At 41.3% G+C, this 19,845-nt stretch overlaps 1 protein-coding gene across 1 annotated transcript; it reads right to left on the bottom strand.

Annotated features, from left to right (window-relative positions):
• Positions 1-2,211: 2,211 nt before the first annotated feature.
• On the bottom strand, positions 2,212-11,265 carry LOC124798582 (putative beta-carotene-binding protein). The gene is made up of 6 exons (XM_047262044.1): positions 11,155-11,265; positions 9,627-9,725; positions 7,949-8,099; positions 6,591-6,727; positions 5,639-5,791; positions 2,212-3,708 (listed from the first exon to the last, which is right to left on the bottom strand). Exons 1-6 carry the CDS (start codon positions 11,219-11,221, stop codon positions 3,521-3,523), a joined length of 795 nt encoding a protein of 264 aa, XP_047118000.1. The 5' UTR covers positions 11,222-11,265; the 3' UTR covers positions 2,212-3,520.
• Between the last annotated feature and the right edge of the window lie 8,580 nt (positions 11,266-19,845).

Below are 19,845 nucleotides of genomic sequence, written 5' to 3'. Positions count from 1 at the left end.
ACTGTACTAAAATTCTTTACCCAAACCTGGTCGCCTGCCTTCAGTGTGACTGACTATCTACCAGCATTATAGCGCCTTTCCATTCACTCGTGACTCTTCCGCAAATTGTTCCTCGTTCGCTTCCAGTTAGCATGGATTTGTGCACCTTTCACCTTTTCTGGCAACAAGTCACTAAGTGACCACAAATTTGCCAGGGGTGAATTAGGTTTAAAAGCAAACATTAATCTTGTGGGGATGACCTTACGGGCCTCATGGGTAGCAGTATTGAAGTCATACCCTAACCATGCAAAGGAAGTATACACGCGAGACTGATCATTATGGTGGAATGCGATCAGTGCCGCCCTCAAGTTCTGGTTCTCCCATTCTGCCATTGATGGGTTTGGATAATATGGTGTGGAGGTAGTATGAGCTACTCTCGCTTCGAAACAAAAGTTACGTAATGCAGTGGACTTAAAGGACGTTGCATTGTCAGAAACCAACACACGACATGGTCCAAACACCACAAACACACTCTGTAAGCTCCGTATAGGGCTTGCGAGGTTACATTGCGGGTAGGCATCAGCCAGAAAAACGCATGAACGCATCCATGAAAACAAAGATATAACGGTTTCCATCTTCCGAACGTGGAAGGGGTCCTAGATAATCAATATACAACTTATCCATGGGCTCCTTCGCCTCTTCCGAAGCTAAGAGCCCCTGCTTGGCATTTCCCACTGGCTTGCGAAACACACACGTTTTACATTCTGATACCATTTGCTTAATGTGTTGCTCCATGCGGTACAGGGCAAAGTTCATAAGCGACAGCATAAAATACACGTTCACGTGAGATTCCCATTCTAACAGTTATGTTTCAGGCTACTATCAGTTACGAAATCTCAATCATATTTCAAACGTTCATGTTTCAAGCAGTATATTCTTTTTGAACGTTTGATACCTGCAAAGAAATCTGGATACCTGGTCGAAATCTGAAGGAGAGAGGCATTGCTATCCCAGCCATGATGTGATATCTGCTCACAAGAATCAAGAACTTTTCCCAAGACAAAACATTGCGATAGAGTCCCTGTCCGACACACTGTTTTATCTATTTGTTCAATGTAGCCCCTTCCCAATTTGCTCAATGGTGTGTATTACTGGAAAGGGAACATAAAATGTTATGGTTTGCGACATCATCGATATCGAGCTTATTGGAGATGGCCTACTGCCTCAGGATGAGAAGGGCGACTGAAAGAAGTAACGAAGTCCTATCTACGAATTACCTGGGCTAGCGCGAGATATCTAAGTAAAGTTACAATAAAAAAATAATAAAGACGACAGAGTGGTGATTGAAACCATATTCATCTTGAATACGACTGTAGCAATTTGCTCACAACTAATTATACACATCCCAACACATCAGAGCAGTAGTATTTCCAATGTACATACTTCACGAAAGTATTATTGGGTAGCGAGTATTCTTCTGAAGCTCCTGAAATGATTCGCATAATTACGATGCCTTTATAGAGCACTTGACATACATCTCCAGCAACGAGCGTAAATCTAGTCTGAGCTTTACCGCCCTTGCGAATAATGAAAGTTTCTAGTTCAATGTACCCAACCACCTCGACCTCGTTGTTGTCGGCTAATGCACCAAGCAAAGTGGAAACCTGCTGAATACTATATAGGGAAGGTTTTGCGCATATTCGACACTGGAAGAAAAGTAAATACCTCAACCCGCCTTCGAGAAACACATGATGTACGATGCATGAAAGTCAGAGCTGACAAACATATCAGACCATAGTTTTGATAACGTCTTGATATGGAACCGCCTGTGTTCTGTCATCAGATCTTGTAAGCACACTAATATTTCATTGATTTAAGTGACAAAGCTAATAAAACCACCACAGCTAATGACTTTTACCAGTTATATGACATCGTTATGGTGTCATACGAGGTTACGGAATTATTGAGAATAATTACGTACCTTTCAAATCATTTGATTTTGAAGAGCAACTTGTGAACACGTTTTTGATTCGGACAGTTGTGATTACCTACACGTTGGTTCCTCCCTGCATTATCAAAGTGTGGCCTCGGGCAAGTTAAGCAAACCATATGACGTGGTAATCGTCATTTTTTTATTAATTAGATGACATCCTAATAGATAGCGATTCTTGGAAATAATCACTGTAATTTCCATTCTTGGGAAACAAATGACTGACAAGACAGAAATCAAAATAGTCTCAGATCTTTTTATTACTTATGACGAATATTTCAAATATTTCGAAACATAGACACAGTTATATCATTATTTAACACTAGAATTAATATAACAGTCGTTACTGATTCTTCGACAAACTGGTCCTACACAGCAGAATGTCTTTATTAATTAAAATATACTGTTAATTTGCAGTATGTATATATTCGAAATAGTGCCGTGCTTACATTGAAGTAAGAACGTGTTTCGAGAGTCTTCTCTGTCTGCGCAAAAGAAATTTGCACTCTGTAAATCATCAGCAGCTTTGATTCCAGTATGTACTCGAAGACACGGTAGTAATGCATTGGTTCTTTGTCTTTGTCGGCTATAAAGAGACTGCACAAAGTTTGATATAACTGACAGCTCGAGGAAATACAATCCTGTAGATGTACAACGACAGAAAATAAGATTTCCGAAAACTGAAACATTTTCTGTCAATGTTCGTAATTTACTATTTGATACACTAGTGCGCTTTCATCAATACTGACCACCATGTACCCAACATGAGAGATTTGTTATAAATTTTGATATCTATAAATTCTGCTCTTATGTAAAACAGCATGAAAAACACCTAATCCGATGAAGCTAAACACAGTGAAGCATCAAGTAAGCAGACACCTTCATCGATTGTGTGGAATGTCTATACAAGTGCCATCCCCATTAAAGTTTCTGGGCCGAATTCAAAAAAAGCGTAACTGAAGTTGGTTTGTTATATAAGGCCCGCCTTAGGGTTCTTGTTTATTATGGCCAGTACACACAAACGTAGTTACAGAGATTAGGAGCTGAAATTGAGGAGGGTGAGGAAGAACTTGTCTGTGGCCTCGTCGATGAATCCCTCCCAGTATATACTTTAAATGAATTAGGAAAACTTCAGAAAAACCAAATTTGGATGGACAGACGATGGTTTGAACACCATAGAGAGTTTAATGTCTTGAATATTGCTCTACCTCGCTCAGCACTTTAATTTGTATTTGACCGAAATGTCCTGGTGTGTGAAACTAATTACTAACTAGATTATCTTACAGGGGGAGAAATGTCTGCTTTAGTACTTTAATACAAGTAGCGCGAGCCTTAGAAACGAACGAAATGTGTGCATTGTTGCAACTGCTGTCTATGGGTAGATATGGATCTCACGTGCGCTGATGGTAGCAATCTTAAACAAATAGCCTGTTTTATGCATTCAAACAACTGCGGACATACAGGCCGTCTCGTTTCATTAGTGATGGAAATATAGTTTCCATGCAATAAATAGGAAGTTTTGCAATAATTGAAACATCAGGCATGTTGTGGTTAGACCGCACTGAAGGAATCGCTGTAAACGGACCTCTTGGGGAAGAGCTGGTCGTAGGGTACAGAACCGAAGACGGCTTGTGCACGCTGGCGGTATACTTCGGCCAACCATTTCTCCAGCGTCGGCAGGAGTTCGGGTTGGACAACCTTCGTGGCGACGCTGTTTATGAACATATTTCCGGCGTGCACTGAAAACAGAGAAATGACAGTCTGAAACTGATCTTCTGGTAGAAACTGAAAATGAGAAAGTTTGATTCGAAAACTGTAATGATACCGTACTTTAATGAGTTTTCAGCGCATACTTACATGGGGAAGAAGCAAACAAAATAAGATTATAATATAACTTATCACTGATGCGCCTTCGTCAGAGGCGTAGAAGAATGGGGTAGGTAAGTATCCGTTACTTATTGAAAGGAACAATCTCAGAATTCCTCTGAAGTGACTTGTGGACAATGGAAAACCTAAGTTTGTTGACATCATGAATACAAGTCCCACCGCAGATGTGAAGCATTCATTCCACTGGATTAACTGACTTCAAGTGACATGAATTTTTTCCTACTGCCCTCTCACATCAGCTTGGCAGAACTTGCTGTCCTAGCCCACATCACTGAAGCACACCTGTGCGGTGGCACTCGATTCGGATTTAATCTGGTTCCAGTCCTGATGGTGGATGAAATTTTCAGTGTCAAGTATTTGGTCGGCGAGGGGACGAGAGATGGTGGCCTAAAGTTCCTGATCACCAGTCTTTCCATCAGTGTCCTGGATTATTTTCCAAACCTTTCCGCAATGTCTAATGAAGTGAGGGCATATGACACTATTGGCGGTGCTTTGTCAATCAGATGTGGACGTTAAGCCCGGCGGCCCCTTAGTGCTACACGAGAGGAGGAGGCTGTGTGTCGCGAGTGGGCTTCCCCCTCTGTTTCCTCCTCCTCCTCACCATCATCATCGTCATCATAAAACACGAACGTAACAGTAAGCTATGCAGTCATTCATTACACTCACGTACTCTTGACGAATGCACATTCTACAGCTCTCACACATCCGTAAGGAAAGGGACCAATGTGTGAGGGCGAAGAACACGTTTTCCGCCACGAAACTGAATCCACCCCGTGGAATTCCCAACCAGCTTTTACATACTGTATTTAATTTTAGTCCTGGTTGTCATATGGCTCATGGATAGTCCACCTGAGTCAGCGTATTTCAGAGCTGTTCAAGTACTTATGCCAGAGGTGTGCAAAAATTTTGAGAAATGGAGATCGTAAATTTCGATTTAAATTTCTTTGGACGGTTCAAGCTGAGACACTCGCCGTACTTGTGTGACTTTTTACTGATTTACGAGCACACAATTTTCCAGCAACGCGCACAGCCCACTTTTAATATCTATTCGGATGCGTTGAAGATTGCAAGGAATAATTGTGATGCACAGTATTACTTTCATATATACTGGTCTCAGATGCACACAAGGTGGTTGTACAATTAGTTGGAGCAAGGCAACCAAGCACGAAATTGGGTTATGATTGCTCTCGGTCACCTATTTGTAAACAATTCATCATTACTTTTAATGTAATTCAACGACAGTTTACAACTTTTTTTAAAATTTCTTTTTCTTTTGGTGAGGATGGACTTGAAGTATCCCCCTCATCTTGGTACTGCTCGTTATGGCAAAAGGTGTGGTGTTGCTATGATCAATTTAAGGTTTGGACACACATTCTGAAACAGAGCTGTCAAGCCAGTAAGAGATCTGCATGAACGACAGGACTACAACAGATGTATGAGGTGACACGTGGGAGACAAGACCGAATGAAATGAAATTGAAACGGACATGGACGGGACATACTTCCACTGGAACATATAATAATTAGATCAAGTAATTCGTTTGCTGTAATTCAAGAAATAAGCAACGATCGGTACCTTGACAATGTAAAGTGTGTAGATGAGATTACACAACGTGCATATAAATAGACAGGATAAATAGAAATGAAGAAATAACGCTTCCAGAACTATGGTGGGATCATTGTACAGCATCTGACGTCAAATTCACGATAACGATGATGATGATGATAACAAGGTAAAGTATTCAATAAAACAATGTGTGCAAGTTTTCCGCTAATAACCTACCTAGGGGCTTGTAGTCCCCGAAGAGGCCAGTGAGTTCATACTGGCTTTGGCCCAAGTCGAGCTTGACGCTGACAGAGTCCACCTTGAGGTATGACTGATCCCCGTCAGCAGTCTCGAGGTGTCCAGCGTACGTCACGTCCGCGTTGCCTCCGCCTGAAAAATGACGACCAGGGCTCTGTTAGTATCCAGTTCGGATGGATCGTTCTACATACATCAACACAGTAAGCTGAATAGTGATTTTAATATCCTTACTATAAACTTGATAGCCAATACAGTCGGCCCACTTGTTTTTTAAACTCTGTCCACAACTGAATCGCACACAGCACTTCCCAGACGAAAAAGGCAATATTCCTACATCATCTACCAATTAGTCATTGGTCCTTCAAATTTTAAAGACCCTCAGTTTTCTTTTGTTCTCCTTACATAGCTACTTCGTTAATATGTTTGTTCCTTTCACTACGTATTCTGTTACGTTTGACTTAATTTTCACACTAGCATTCAGGAAATTCTCAAGATTTTTAATACTGACTACCACGTGCTAAGGTTTTCACTGATAATATTGATATGTGAAGCAACATTTGATCTTAATTGTCAAATATTTCTAAATGTTACCTACCGTCTGAACGTTGTGTGTCAGTAATATGCGTCGCTGTTGAAAGAATGGTCTATGCTAATTTCCACTTACTTTTATTCGCGAAAATGTTATAACTTACTGATCATTTTATGAAGATATGACATTCTTTAAGACTATAAGACACACTGATATAAGCAGATAATGAGAGCTTTACTCTTTCCCAGCTTATGACTTTGGCTGATATGATATCGGCATATGAAAATAGTAAGGGATTTAGAATATTTGCTATTTTATTTTTTCCTTACATATTTAGAATATATAACCCACAGTAATTTGACCCGTCTTCTGTCATTGGTTTATGTGGTTATTTATACTTACGCATAGAAACCTTGAAGGAACCACTGCCGTCCAGAGGGACGCCGAGGACTTTTCCGGACATGGCGTAGGTGCCCTCTAATGCGTTGACGCCGTCAATGTGGGTAACGACGCGGATGCGGTTGTTGACGTTATCCACACTGGAAACACAATGCCGCCAAGTTAAATGACAAGAAATACAGATGGAGTAACAGAGCTCGAGCTCCGAAAGAGAGATAAATAGATCGGTGGGTAGGTAGTGAGATACAGACAGACGACGGACAGCGCAGCAAGTTCCGATTACTACCTAAATGTGATATTGGCTGAACAAGACAAGTTGCGTTCGAAATTTTTGCGCCGTGAGGCACAAACATGGGGCGTGAAATGTTATAACTAATGGATGAACATTAGGAGTCAGAAATTAGAGTTCATAGAGACATCATCATAAAAAGATTCACACGGAATTAGTCGATCTATTATTTTCGCATATACAGTCATCCTCACATACTGAGAGCTTATAAAATCAACCTTATCAATATCTTTTATTTACTGAACAACGTCTGAGGAAAATGATATCCAGTGACTTGGAAATCATATTGTTTGACAAAACACGTTACTACCTGATTGGTCTGGTCCTATAACACACGGTGTTTCGTCTACTTTGACACGCAGACGAATTTCTTCTAACAATCACATACACAGTCTATTAGATTAGGGAGGTTTTGAAAAGGTACACCTTTTTTCCGGGGCACTGCAGACCACTGTCAGCAAGCAATCCTGCACTTCTTATATTCAGGTAAAATGTCTGTTGTCAACAAGACATTAACTCCAAGCTAGTAGCCATACATACTACGAAAGAAGGAGTGGCTAACTAATTAAATTCGTGTAAATGAGAGAGAATGAGCCGTCCAAGTATTTTCCCATGTTAATGTGTAAGTAACAATTTTGACTGCGCCTCTTACTAGGTTTAAAACAGCGAATAACCTGACAGTCGCAAGCAATGGATATAATTTGATTTAGGGGGAGGGGGAGGGGAAGGGAAGGTGGTAGTTAACAAGGGTATGTATATCTCTGGCCTCCGTTCAGGAGAGTTAATACTTTGTAAAAAACTTAATTCCTAAAGAAGTGAGCTCGGCTCCAGGGCAAAACGCAGAGACTAAAAGGAAGAAATGAAAACTGCCACACGTTTCTAGAGTCAGCGAAGCATCTGGTTTTCCGCTGGAGTGCGCGTTACTGTAGAGGACACCGAGACAATTTCAGTCGACCTACCCAGCTGAGTTCACGCCAGCAGTCCACACCGTGGCGCATGTGGTGATCCATGTGTCACGGAACAGCGGTACAGCAGTTGCCTGCAGACACGATGAGGAGAAAACGAAACTTACTGCAGGTTGTCGACGACGGAGCGGCCCAGGCCAGTGAAACGGGCGTTGTCGAGGCGGAACTTGAGCGCCATCCCTCTGGAGTTCGTCTGCCACGTCAGCGGTGGCAGCTCGTCCAGGGGGTCGATGGGTGCGGCACCTATCTGCGGAATGCCTGCGGACAGATGTCAGCCGTTCACACGCGACTGCTCATCTCACACTGAAACTCACGTTACGAAGGTTACCTGCTTATGCTTGCTATCCTTCAACATAAACTTGTTTTGCGTGGAGTGTATACGCTCTATCTTTACTTAAGAGTTCATGAATGGTGTCTTAGAGTAGGTAGGAAGACCGAAAGGCATTTACAAAATGGTTCGTATGTAATGCTGTAGGGGACGAATACATTAATCGTTTCTTCATTGTTCGACCGATTGAAGCCAGTTTAAAACTTGCGGGGCTACTCAGGTTCATAACACAAATTTCTAAACAAGTAGCATCTGACAGCAAAGTCGCCGTTTCGAGCACCTTCCTATTCTCTTGGTTCTTTTCTTGTAAGTGTCTCACTTGGGAACTATATACAGTTATTTTACTTCAAAATCTTTAATGTTTATATAAGAATTAAAGCTATCTGTTAATAACTATGATGGGTAGCGGCAAACATTTCTTTATAAAACAGAAAAGTTTAAACTTCGATGAGTTTGTAAACGTAAACACAATGTCATCAACAAAAAATTCCAGAACAAAAAATTGACACACAGGACGTGGGTTAAATTCTCGTTTCTGCCAGAGATTGTGCGTTGGCGAGACGACTGGAACGCGGTCAGTAAGCCTCGTAATGCCAACGAAAATGAGAAGCAGCGGCTTCAAGATCTGTAAAGCCGACATCGGCCGGGAAAGCGGTGTGGTCACCCCAGACTCCTTCATACCGCCAGAGAATGACACGGTGGCCGTCCGGCCCTATTAGGCTCGTCTTAGACCAGAGCAGCGGAGCTTTGCTTTTCTTTCCTGTGAAGGTGTCTCCGGTTGATGTAAATAGCTGACCCGTCCTACAATCCCCCTTCTCTCCTCCCCCCACTAAGATACATGCTGCCCTCTGTCATATTACCAAGGCTTCATCAGAAATCACTTGCTCAACATAGAGGCAAATGTCATACGTATTTTACCTCTATGTGATTTATCTGCGTTGAATTGTCTGTATTAACATTATTACAATTCTAATTTTTTCACAGGTTGTAATCTGAGTTAACTGCGTAAGCTCACTGGGTCCATAAGTGCTTCTCACCAAATTATGACAAGTGCAAAAAGCTGTAAGACGGCGTTATAGCTTGGCAAATTATAGTTAATTATAGGCATTCTACATTCCTTTATTATTATTACTAATCAAGTCATGATGTAGCTGATATAACATTCATGGTTTCATGTTATGTTGAGATATCAGACGGAGATAGTACATCAGAACTGTTAAAGAGCATTCAGTCTGTGATGCCCTGCGAAGTACAAATAAACGTCACGATACAACTTCGTGTTCTAAGAATGATGCAAGTGAGCTACTGAGCACCATTATTTAACTTAAATATCAAAGAAGTTTCGCATAGTTCCCAGTAGTGAAAATCTTGTACTCGTCTCCGTTCAAAAGATGGGCTTGCTTCTGTTACACGCGGAGTAGACCTTACCGTTAACGGACGTACTTGCCAGTACTCACCAGTAGCCAGATGTGGCACTGCGTCCTGTAGAGCCTTCCGCCGACATTCGACGACGTTAGGCTGGTCGTCAGCACATGTCTTGACGCCGAGAGGTGTCGCTGAAAGACAAAAATAGTTCATACACAATATGCCGTTCCGATAAATTTTCTGGCAGTCATGACAACCTGTCAGCTGCGCTCGCGGTTTTCTGTCTCCCTAGGACTAAGGGAGCAACATACCTTACATGACACAGTTGAAGCTGAGTCGTGATACACTACTGGAACGGAATAACCGAACTTAAAACGTCCAAATGTGGCATCAAAAAATGAAGCGATCCGGTTTTATTTTTAGCAGTTATGATTAAAATTGCACACAGAACATTAGCTGGAGAATCGAGTAAACAAACGCTGTAGTGTTGTTAAACTGATAAGCTGCAACTATACCGGTATTTTTTCTTTTCTTTCTTTTTTTTTTAAATTTGTACTATATAATCATCAAAGGCGTCCCGCTGCAATAGGTGGCGTAATTTTCCGATATATTTTGGCTGTTGCCTGCGCTATCTTCGTGACAAGCAAGAAGCTACATTTCAGTTTCGATCGTTGTGTGGTAAGATCCAGAGAAGGAACAAAACAAATAGCTTTGATGTCAGAATGTGACTGGAACAAGTATGGTAGATCATTCCAGAACAAAGGTACAGCTTTGACAAGATCTCTAGAAACGCCATTGATCTATTCCGAAATGTTTATTTCTCCCATTACTTATCAAGATTTGTAAACAATTCTCCTTGACTATCCATATAACTGCCCCTAATGTGATGTACAATGCATCGCGTTACACATAACATTTCTGGAAAACATTATACTGAGTCTTCAGCAAAAGCAACACCCTACTAGGATGAAAGCTATTTTTATTTAAATAGAGATAGTGACGCAGATACAGCTGCAGTACAGGAACAGTAAGAAAATTATTGAAATATTTGTGAGTGGTAACACGTGAAACAAATACTCATCTGAGTGTACTTTGTAAGCAACAGAGCGATTGGAGGAAGCAAATATTTTTTGAATCAGTTCATAAAATCAAAAAGTATAACTTCTACTGCTTCAGTAAAACAATTTATGGTGAGTGAGGGCTTTGTCCATAGAAATGGGAAAAGACTGCCAAGGGGTTTCTTAACATAAAACGCCAAACTTAGCAGAAGAATAGAAATGAGTTGAAAGCTTTGAAGCAAACTCGCTAGAATCTGCCTAGCTCAAGCCAACGAGTATCTATCGATACACAGACGCCCGTATTGCGGACACAATGACTGAGTAAATCTGATTTTTAAATTCGCAATAGAGCTTGAACAAAAAGTGTGGTTAGAGTAAAGGCAGAGAAAATGCAACTCGCGGCACGTGAAGCAGACGACTGCATCGGCCGTCGAAATGACGTGCACAAAAATGGAATCAACAGCAACGAGAGCACGTTACGAAAGTGAAAGTTGCTTCAGGTTTGGGAAACCGCTGGAGCGTTTGCGATGGCGCCGATTTGAAGTGCTGGCGGCAGACTTACCTATCTCGGCGACGGCCAGGCCGGCAACGAGCAGCAGAGAGGAGGCGACGGCGATACGGCAGCACATGTCTAGGCTTTGCTGGACGTTGCGGCTTCGAGTGCCGGCGCCATGTCCGGCCGCCCTTATATATGTCCGGTGCGCGCGCGCCGCGCCAGGCCCTGCTGCGCCGCGCGGCCGCCAAGCCTCCCCACTCCGGCCGCAACAACCCTGTAGCCGCTGCGGCACTCGTGCACACTTACGTAACTGCAGTCAACCTCTAGGTCGTCATTGAAAATTTTTTCAAACTTAATCACACTCGTATTGGAAGCTGACGCCATGGCCGTATGTACAACCTGCTTATTGTAATGTTTCACGAATTTCTTTAAGTAACCTAAGTAACCGCTCCAGTTATATTTTTCACTTACCAGACTACACGCGATAAATTTGGTCGGTTTTATCGGGAAAACTGGTGATATTTCCTGTAGAGTTCCTCCTTTTCGATTTTTCGTTGTATTCTTCGCCGTTACACAATCGACAAACCACATCTTTTCCTCAACGAGTGTGTTTGAACAAGCAACACGACGTTATATACGTCGTCTTTCTATTGCTCTAAACGAGTATACTTAATTCTGTTTACGATGTAGCAGTATTATAGTGTTCTCCCCGATTTCAGTAGCTACTTGTCACACATTCAGATGACAAAAGTTATGTGGATTGCAATATGCACACATTGCGGTAGTATCTCGTACGCAAGATATAAAAATGCGGTGCGCTGTCATTTGTACTCAAGTGAACAAGTGAAAAGGTTCGCGGTGTGATTACGGCCTTACGACGAGAACTAACAGACTCTCAGTGTGGAATGGTAGTTGGAGCTAGACACAGGGGACACACCATTTCGCAAATCGTTAGGGTATTCTATATTCCGGGATCCACAGTGTCAAGTGTATGCTGAGAATAGCAAAATTCACTTAACGAACGAGAGCAGCGGTTGTCAGCTCTAAAGGACAAGCAGCACTGTGAAATATCCACAGAAACAAATGCGGGACATACGACGGATGTCTCCGTAACCACAGTGACGCGAAATTTGGCAATAACGGGCTATGGCAGCAGACGGCCGACGCGAGTGCTTTCCATACAGCACGATAACCGATACCGCCTGTAGCGCCTCTTCTGGGCTCGTGATCATATCAGTGTTGTGACTGGTTTAATGCGGCACGCCACAAATTCCTATCCTGCGCCAAGCTCTTCTTCTCAGAAGGGAGCACTTGCAACCTACGTCATTTGCGGGGTGTATCCCAATCTCGTCTTCCTCTACAGATTTTGCCCTCTACAGTTCCCATGGAGGTCATTTCCTGATGTCTTAACACAGGCCCTTTCATTCTCTCCATTCTTCTTGTCAGTGTTTTCCACAAATTCATTTTCTCTCCGACTCTGCGCAGAATCTCCTCATTCCGTAAATTATCAGTATACCTAATTTCCCACATTCATATGCAGCACCACATCTCAAATTCTTCGATTCTCTTCTATTTCGGTTTTCACACAGGCCTATGTTTGATACTGGTAGAATTCTCTTGGCTAGGAATGCCCTTTATGCCAGTGTTAGTCTCCTTTTGATGTCCTCCTTGCTTCATCCGTGATGCGTTGTTTTGCTGCTTACGTAGTGGAACCCCATAACTCCATGTACTTCATGACCATCAATCCTGAAGTTAAATTTCTCCCTATTCTCATTTCAGCTACTTCTAATTTCTTTCGTCATTCTTCTATTTGTTCTGTACGCATTAAGCTCTTCATTCCATTCAGCCGCACATGTAATTATTCTTCACTTTCAATCAGGATAGCAATGTCATCAGCGAACCGTATCATGACATCCTTTCACGTTGAATTTCGGTCCCACTCCTGAATCTTCTTTTTATTTCCACCATTGATCCTTTGCTGTACAAATTGAACAATATGGGCGAAAGACTTCATCCCTGTCTTACATCTTTTTTAATTGAGTACTTCATTCTCGGTCGTCTACTACTGTTATTCCTTCTTGGGTCTTGTATATATTGTATATTATCCGTCTCTCCCTTTAGCTTACCCGTTATTTTTCTCAGAATTTCGAACATCATGCACCATTTTGCGTTGTCGAACGCTCTTTGCAGGTCTACTAATCCTATTAAAGTGTCTCGATTTTTCGCCTACCGGGGTGGATGAGATGTTCTAGGCATTTCAGTCTGGAACCGCGCGACCGCTACGGTCACGAGTTGGAATCCTGCCACGGGCATTGATGTGTGTGGTGTCATTAGGTTAGTTATGTTTAAGTAGTTCTAAGTTCTAGGGAACTGATGACCTCAGATGTTAAGTTCCATAGTGCTCAGACCATTTGAACCATTTTTGGAGGAATATTATCTGTCCCTTCTACCTAATTTGATCTCAACTCTTCCAGAGCTCTTTTTAATTCTGATTCTAATACTGGATCCCCCATCTCTTCTAAATCGACTACTGTTTCTTATTCTTTCACATAAGACAAATTTTCCCCCTCATGTAGGCCTTCAATGTACGCTTTCCACCTATCCGCTCTCTCCTCTGCGTTTAACAGTGGAATTCCTGTTGCGTTCTTAATGTGTTATCACCCTTGCTTTTAATTTCACCGAAAGTCATTTTTACTTTCCTATATCCCAGTTAGTCCTTCCGACAGTCATTTCTTTTTCAATTTTTTCACATTTTTCATGCAACCAATTAGTCATACCTCCGTATATTTCTTATTTATTACATTCTTCAGTGACTTGTATTTCTGTGTTTCTGAAATTCCCTGAACATTTTTGTACTTACTTCTTTCATCGACCAACTGAAGTATTTCTTCTGAAAGCCATCGTTTCTAAGCAGTTACCTTCCTTGTATCTTTGCTTTTCCAACTTCTGTGATTGCCATTTTTAAAAACGTCCATTCCGCTTCAACTGTACTGCCTACTGAGCTATTCCATAGTACTTCTGTATTCCATCTATTTGCGTATTGATTCTTCCTGACCAATCTCTTAAACTTTAGCCTACTATTCATCACTACTACATTGTGATCTGAGTCTATATCGGTTCCTGTGTACGCCTTATAAGACAATATTTGATTTCGGAAATTCTGTCTGCCCACAATGTAATCTAACTGAAATCGTCTCGCATAAACAGGCTTTTTTCCAAGTTTTTGAACAAAATATTCGCTGCTATTAGCTTAAATTTGTAATAGAACTCAATTAGTCTTTCTCCTCTTTGATTCCTTGCCCTAAACCTATAAGCTTCTCTGATCATTTCTTCTGCTCCTTCCCCTAAACTGCATTCCAGCCACCATGACTGATTTTTTCCTCCCTTTACTTACTGTATTACGTTCTTCTTCATCTTCAGCTTGCAACGTCGACCTGTATAGCTGAAATATATCTAGACTGAGCCTTTGCATTTCCCTTTTCATAGTTTTTAGCTTCCCTACCACGTTCAAGCTTCTGATATTCCAAGCCCCAGCTCGTAGAACGTTATCCTTTCGTAGGTTATTCGATCTTTGGGCCATAGACTACTGTAAAACAGTGGCTTAGTTAAATGAGTCCCCATTTCCGTTGATAGGAGCTGATGATAGGGTTTGAGGGTGGCGCATACGTGACGAAGCCACGTACCCAAGTTGTTAACAAGGCACTCTAGAAGATGGAGGTGCCTCCGTAATTGTGTGGCCGTGTTTACATCAAATGGATTGGGTCTTCTGGTCCAACTGAACCGATCATTGACTGGAAATGGTTATGTTCCGATAGCTGGAAACCATTTTCAAACATGCATGGACTTTATGTTCCCAAACAACGATGAGCTTTTCATGGTTGACATGCGTCATGTCACCAGCCTACAGTTGTTCGCCATTGGTGTGAAGAACATTCTGGGAAATTCGAGTGAATGATTTGGCCGCCCGGATCGCCCAGACTGAATCCCATCGAACATTTATGTGACGTAATCGACAGATTAATTCGTGCACGGAATCTTTAACCGGCAACACTTCCGTAATTATGGACGACTACAGAGGCAGCATGGCTCAATGTTACCGCAAGGGGCATCCGACGACTTGAGTCCACGACGCGTCGAGCTGCTGCACCGCGACGGACAAAACGAGGCCCAGCACGATGTGAGAGGGTGTCTCGTGAACTTTATCACCTCAGACTTGCTTTACACGGTTCTTGAACATACGCAGCTACTTGTTTTTGATACTTTCCTGTACTACAGAGTAATGTTATTTCTTAATTTTTTGGACAGAAGATACATCCTTGCCCTGTGAGTTCGCTTTGTGGTCTAGTCCGCATGGTCGGGCGAGACTCTGTGTACAGCGGAATCGTCCAGCTGCCTTAGCGACATCGACATTGTAATGAACCAAAAGGTCATATAATGATTCATGAATAAACTGTCTTAAAATATTTAATTCATTCTAAAATCCTATTTTTTGGTGTGTATCCAAATAATCAACAACCAGATCCAAAAAAAACTTAATTTCCATAACCGGCTTCAGACTCTTGGTGTCCTTCTTCAGAAGTTTATTACTGTCACATTGGTTGCGAGTAGCAACAATAAGATGCACGCAGCTTATTGCTGTGGTCACATGGTTCATAGTTGTTGTACCATAAGACCACAGGAAAAGTGCTGCATGCGTCCTATTGTTGATATTCGCAAACTATGCAGTAATTATTATCTTCTGAAAGAGAAAATCAGCCTTCTTTTACTGCAACTGGTTGCTGAATATTTCGATATACGCAATGGCAGTTGCTGAAGATGAACCAAATGGCAATTTTTTGTATATTCACTTTTCCGAAATCGACTGTTTGAAATTCTTTCGACGGTTATCGATCCAACAAATTCAAACTGAATATATCCATAGGATTTTTTCCCAAGCGGTGACAAACTCGGATAGGTGATGAGAGAGCAAAGAATGTGATTTCTTAAAAATACTATTATTGGGATGAAGACAGTGGTCAGGTTTCATTTTTTGCTGAAAATGATAAGATAATAAATTATGAGGTCCCCGACAGAATTGACGAGAACAGAAAAATGTGGAAAGTGCTAAGTGGAAGTTGGGACAGGATAGTAAGAAATGTGCTAAGACCTGAGACAAGAACTTCCACGGTACTAGAGCCAGCCAGAAACGGTCATTGTTGTGGAAAATGGACACTGTAATATATGCAATAAGAAAACTGACAAGATTGAATAGGAGGCGCACTCTGAGAGTTCTATACAAACCTAGTTACATATAAAGATAGTTCATCTATAGGTTTTAATGAGTGAATTAGTGATTTTTAATATGTGTCACATACATGGCCGTATCATTTCATAACATTGGACTTAAAAGCTTAAATTTATACACCGCCAAGCAACCGCAAACCCCAGTTTTTGGCATAAAATTCAGATTGGTACCTCTACCTATTTCTGAGAAAAAGGGTTCTTATCAGAGGGGCAGACAGACAGACGAGCGATATATCTTTATATATATAATTCTACTGTACGTATGTATGTCACTGAACTCTTAAACGGCTGATCCGATTTGAATGAATTTTTTTGTATGCGTTTGGGTGGTGCCCTGGATGGTTTAGATTCACAAATCAGCCCGGTAGGTGGCTCTGCAGTCGGTGTCTAGGCTATTTAACTATACTGAAACTAAACGGCTGGATCGAATTGAATGAATTGTTGTGTATAAATTCAAGTGGGGGCCTGGAAAATTGACATTCTTAGATCAGCACGGTAGGTGGCGTTGCATTTTTGTGTGCAATATTGAGCGTATTATATTCAGATATAAGTTACGAGCATAGGATTTCATTTATTTTTCGACATGAAGACAATTTTGTTCTCCGATGCCGCCAGTTGTTTCATCAATATATCGTTGATATGTATGCGAAAATTGAAAGCGAGCGATTACTATACATCAGGTATGATCAAGCTAAACTTTGAGCTGAGGAATACATTCATTTGCGTGATGCTCTTGTTGGTGACGTAGATGGAATAACTAATATCAACGACATCGGTACTTCATATATTCTTCCACTGTCATATATTGATAGCTCACGTCATATACAAGAATATATTCAAGACGACCAGATTTGTTCATTACATTTACGTATAAGTCAAAATGGGGTGAAATTGAAATTGCGCTATTGCAAGGTCAAACTGCAATAGATCGGCACGATATCACTGCACGTGACTTCAGACAATAGTTAAAATCGTTGATGAACTTGATTATACATTCCTCTGTATTTGGCAAAACTCGTTGCTGGCTGTATTCTGTTGAATGGCAAAAACGGTTTGCCACACACTCATATTTTGATTTGGTTGGTCGACAAAATACAGTCTGAAGAAATTGATAAAATTATCTCAGCAGAAATTCCGGATCGGAATATCGATTAAGAATTGTATGAGATTGTTACCACTGACATGATCCATGGTCCATGCGGTGCTATAAACATGACGGCGCCGTGCATGGACAATGGAAAATGTTCGAAACGTTTTCCAAAAAATTGTATAAATGATACAATCACTAATATCGGTGGTTATCCATTGTATCGTCGTAGAGACACTGACGATGGTCGTCAATCACATCAATTACGCATGTCAAACGGTACAACAGTTGCCATTGACAATCACTGGGTGGTTCCGTATTCACCATTGGTGTGTAAAATCTACAAAGCACACATAAACATTGATCTCTGCAGTTCGGTGACGTCCATAAAGTATATATGCAAATATGTCCATGAGGGCAGTGATATCGTTTTATTTGCTGTTCACAATGTTAACGAAATCGATCAAATAACACGGTATCAAATGGACCGATACATCAGCTGCACTGAAGCAGTTTGGCGTATTTTGGGTTTTGCGATACACGAAAGAGACCCTGCTGTTACACATTTGGCCGTGCACCTTGAAAATGGACAGCGTGTTTATTTCACGGAAGAAACTGCTCAACAATGTGCAGCAATTGCCCCAAAAACCACATTAACTGAGTTTTTCGAACTAAGCAACCGACCAGGTATTCCCGGTCAATTCGCAAAGACATTAATGTATACTGATGTGCCACGATATTTCACATGGAACAAACAGTCAAAAAAGTGGGAACCACGAAAGCGAGGTGTTCCGATTGAAGGATACAACGGCATATTTATGGCAATTACATTAGGCCAATTATACACAGTCCATCCAAAGCAACGCAGATGTTTCTTCCTGCGTTTATTGTTGGTTAATGTTCCTGGAACGATGTCCTTCCAATACTTGCCAACAGTCAATGGAATTTTGTACGACACGTATCATGATGCGTGTCACGAATTACATTTGCTGGAAGATGACAACCATTGGGATATTACACTTGCAGATGCAGCATTGAGTTCCTCTTCTAATCAAATTCGCCACATTTTTGACGACACAGTTTCCATCTCAAGCTTCTGTCCTCTGGGACAAATATAAAGATACCATGAGCGACGACATTCTGCATCGCATTCGGATGGCTGATCAAGATCCCAATATCGATTTTTCGCCGCAAATATATAACGAGGCGCTAATATATATTTAAGATATTTGCATTCTGATTTCGAATCTGCCACTCACTCATTTTGGTATGCCCTCACCTAACCACCCAGCAACAGACATCATTAACAGCGACATTCAGTGTGAACAACAGGTCAGTACGGTCTCTTTAACTACTTTCGTTGAAAATAATGAGCAACTACTCACTGATGCACAAAAGAATGTATACGATCGAATTAATTTGTCAACTGCAGCAGAAAGCAAAGTGGATTCTTTTTTTGGACGCACCATGTGGCACTGGAAAAACGTTTCTCATCTCACTAATACTTGCGCGCATTCGATCACAAAATCATATTGCGTCAGCAATTGCTTCATCAGGTATTGCAGCCATTTTGCTTGATGGCGGACAGACTGCAATCCAGCACTCAAGTTGCCGTTAAACATTCACACAAATCCAGATGTGCAACATAAAAAATCATTCCGGTATGGCTTAAGTTTTGCAAAAATGCAAAATTATTATCTGGGATGAATGCACTATGGCCCACAGGCATTCACTTGAAGCTCTCGATAGAATGATGAAAGATCTAAATAATAACACCAGGCTTTTCGGTGGTGCCTTACCGCTGCTGTCCGGTGATTTTAGACAGACATTGCCGGTCATTCCACGCACTACATATGCGGATGAAATTAACGCATCTACAAAACAATCTTATTTGTGGCGAAATGTCAGTGCATTACGTCTTAACACAAGTATACGTGTTCAACTGCAAAACGAACCATTGGCACTATCATTCTACGAGCAATTGCTCAACACTGGAAATGGAACAGTACCATTGCATGGAGACACACAATGCATCAAATTGCCAGACAGTTTCTGCAACATGGTAAATACGAAAGATGCTTTGATTCAAAGCATATTTCCAGATTTACAAGCTAATTATATTAATCATGCGTGACTTCGTAAACTAGCTACTTTAGCCGCAAAAAAATATCGATGTTGACGCTATTAACTTTAAACTACAGCATTCATTGCCTGGCAATGAGATATTGATCAAATCGGTCGACATTGTTACCGATCCTGACGAAGCAGTCAATTATGGCGTTGAATTTTTTAATTCGCTGGATTTACCAGGACTGCCACCACATAACTTGCAATTAAAATTGGCTCACCTATCAATTTGCTTCGGAATTTAAATGCACCTAAGCTAT

The sequence above is a fragment of the Schistocerca piceifrons genome, chromosome 5 (assembly GCF_021461385.2).
Source record: "Schistocerca piceifrons isolate TAMUIC-IGC-003096 chromosome 5, iqSchPice1.1, whole genome shotgun sequence".
Taxonomy (NCBI): Eukaryota; Metazoa; Arthropoda; class Insecta; order Orthoptera; family Acrididae; genus Schistocerca; species Schistocerca piceifrons.
Note: the sequence above shows the minus strand (reverse complement) of the source record. Positions and strands in the feature narration are given on the sequence as shown.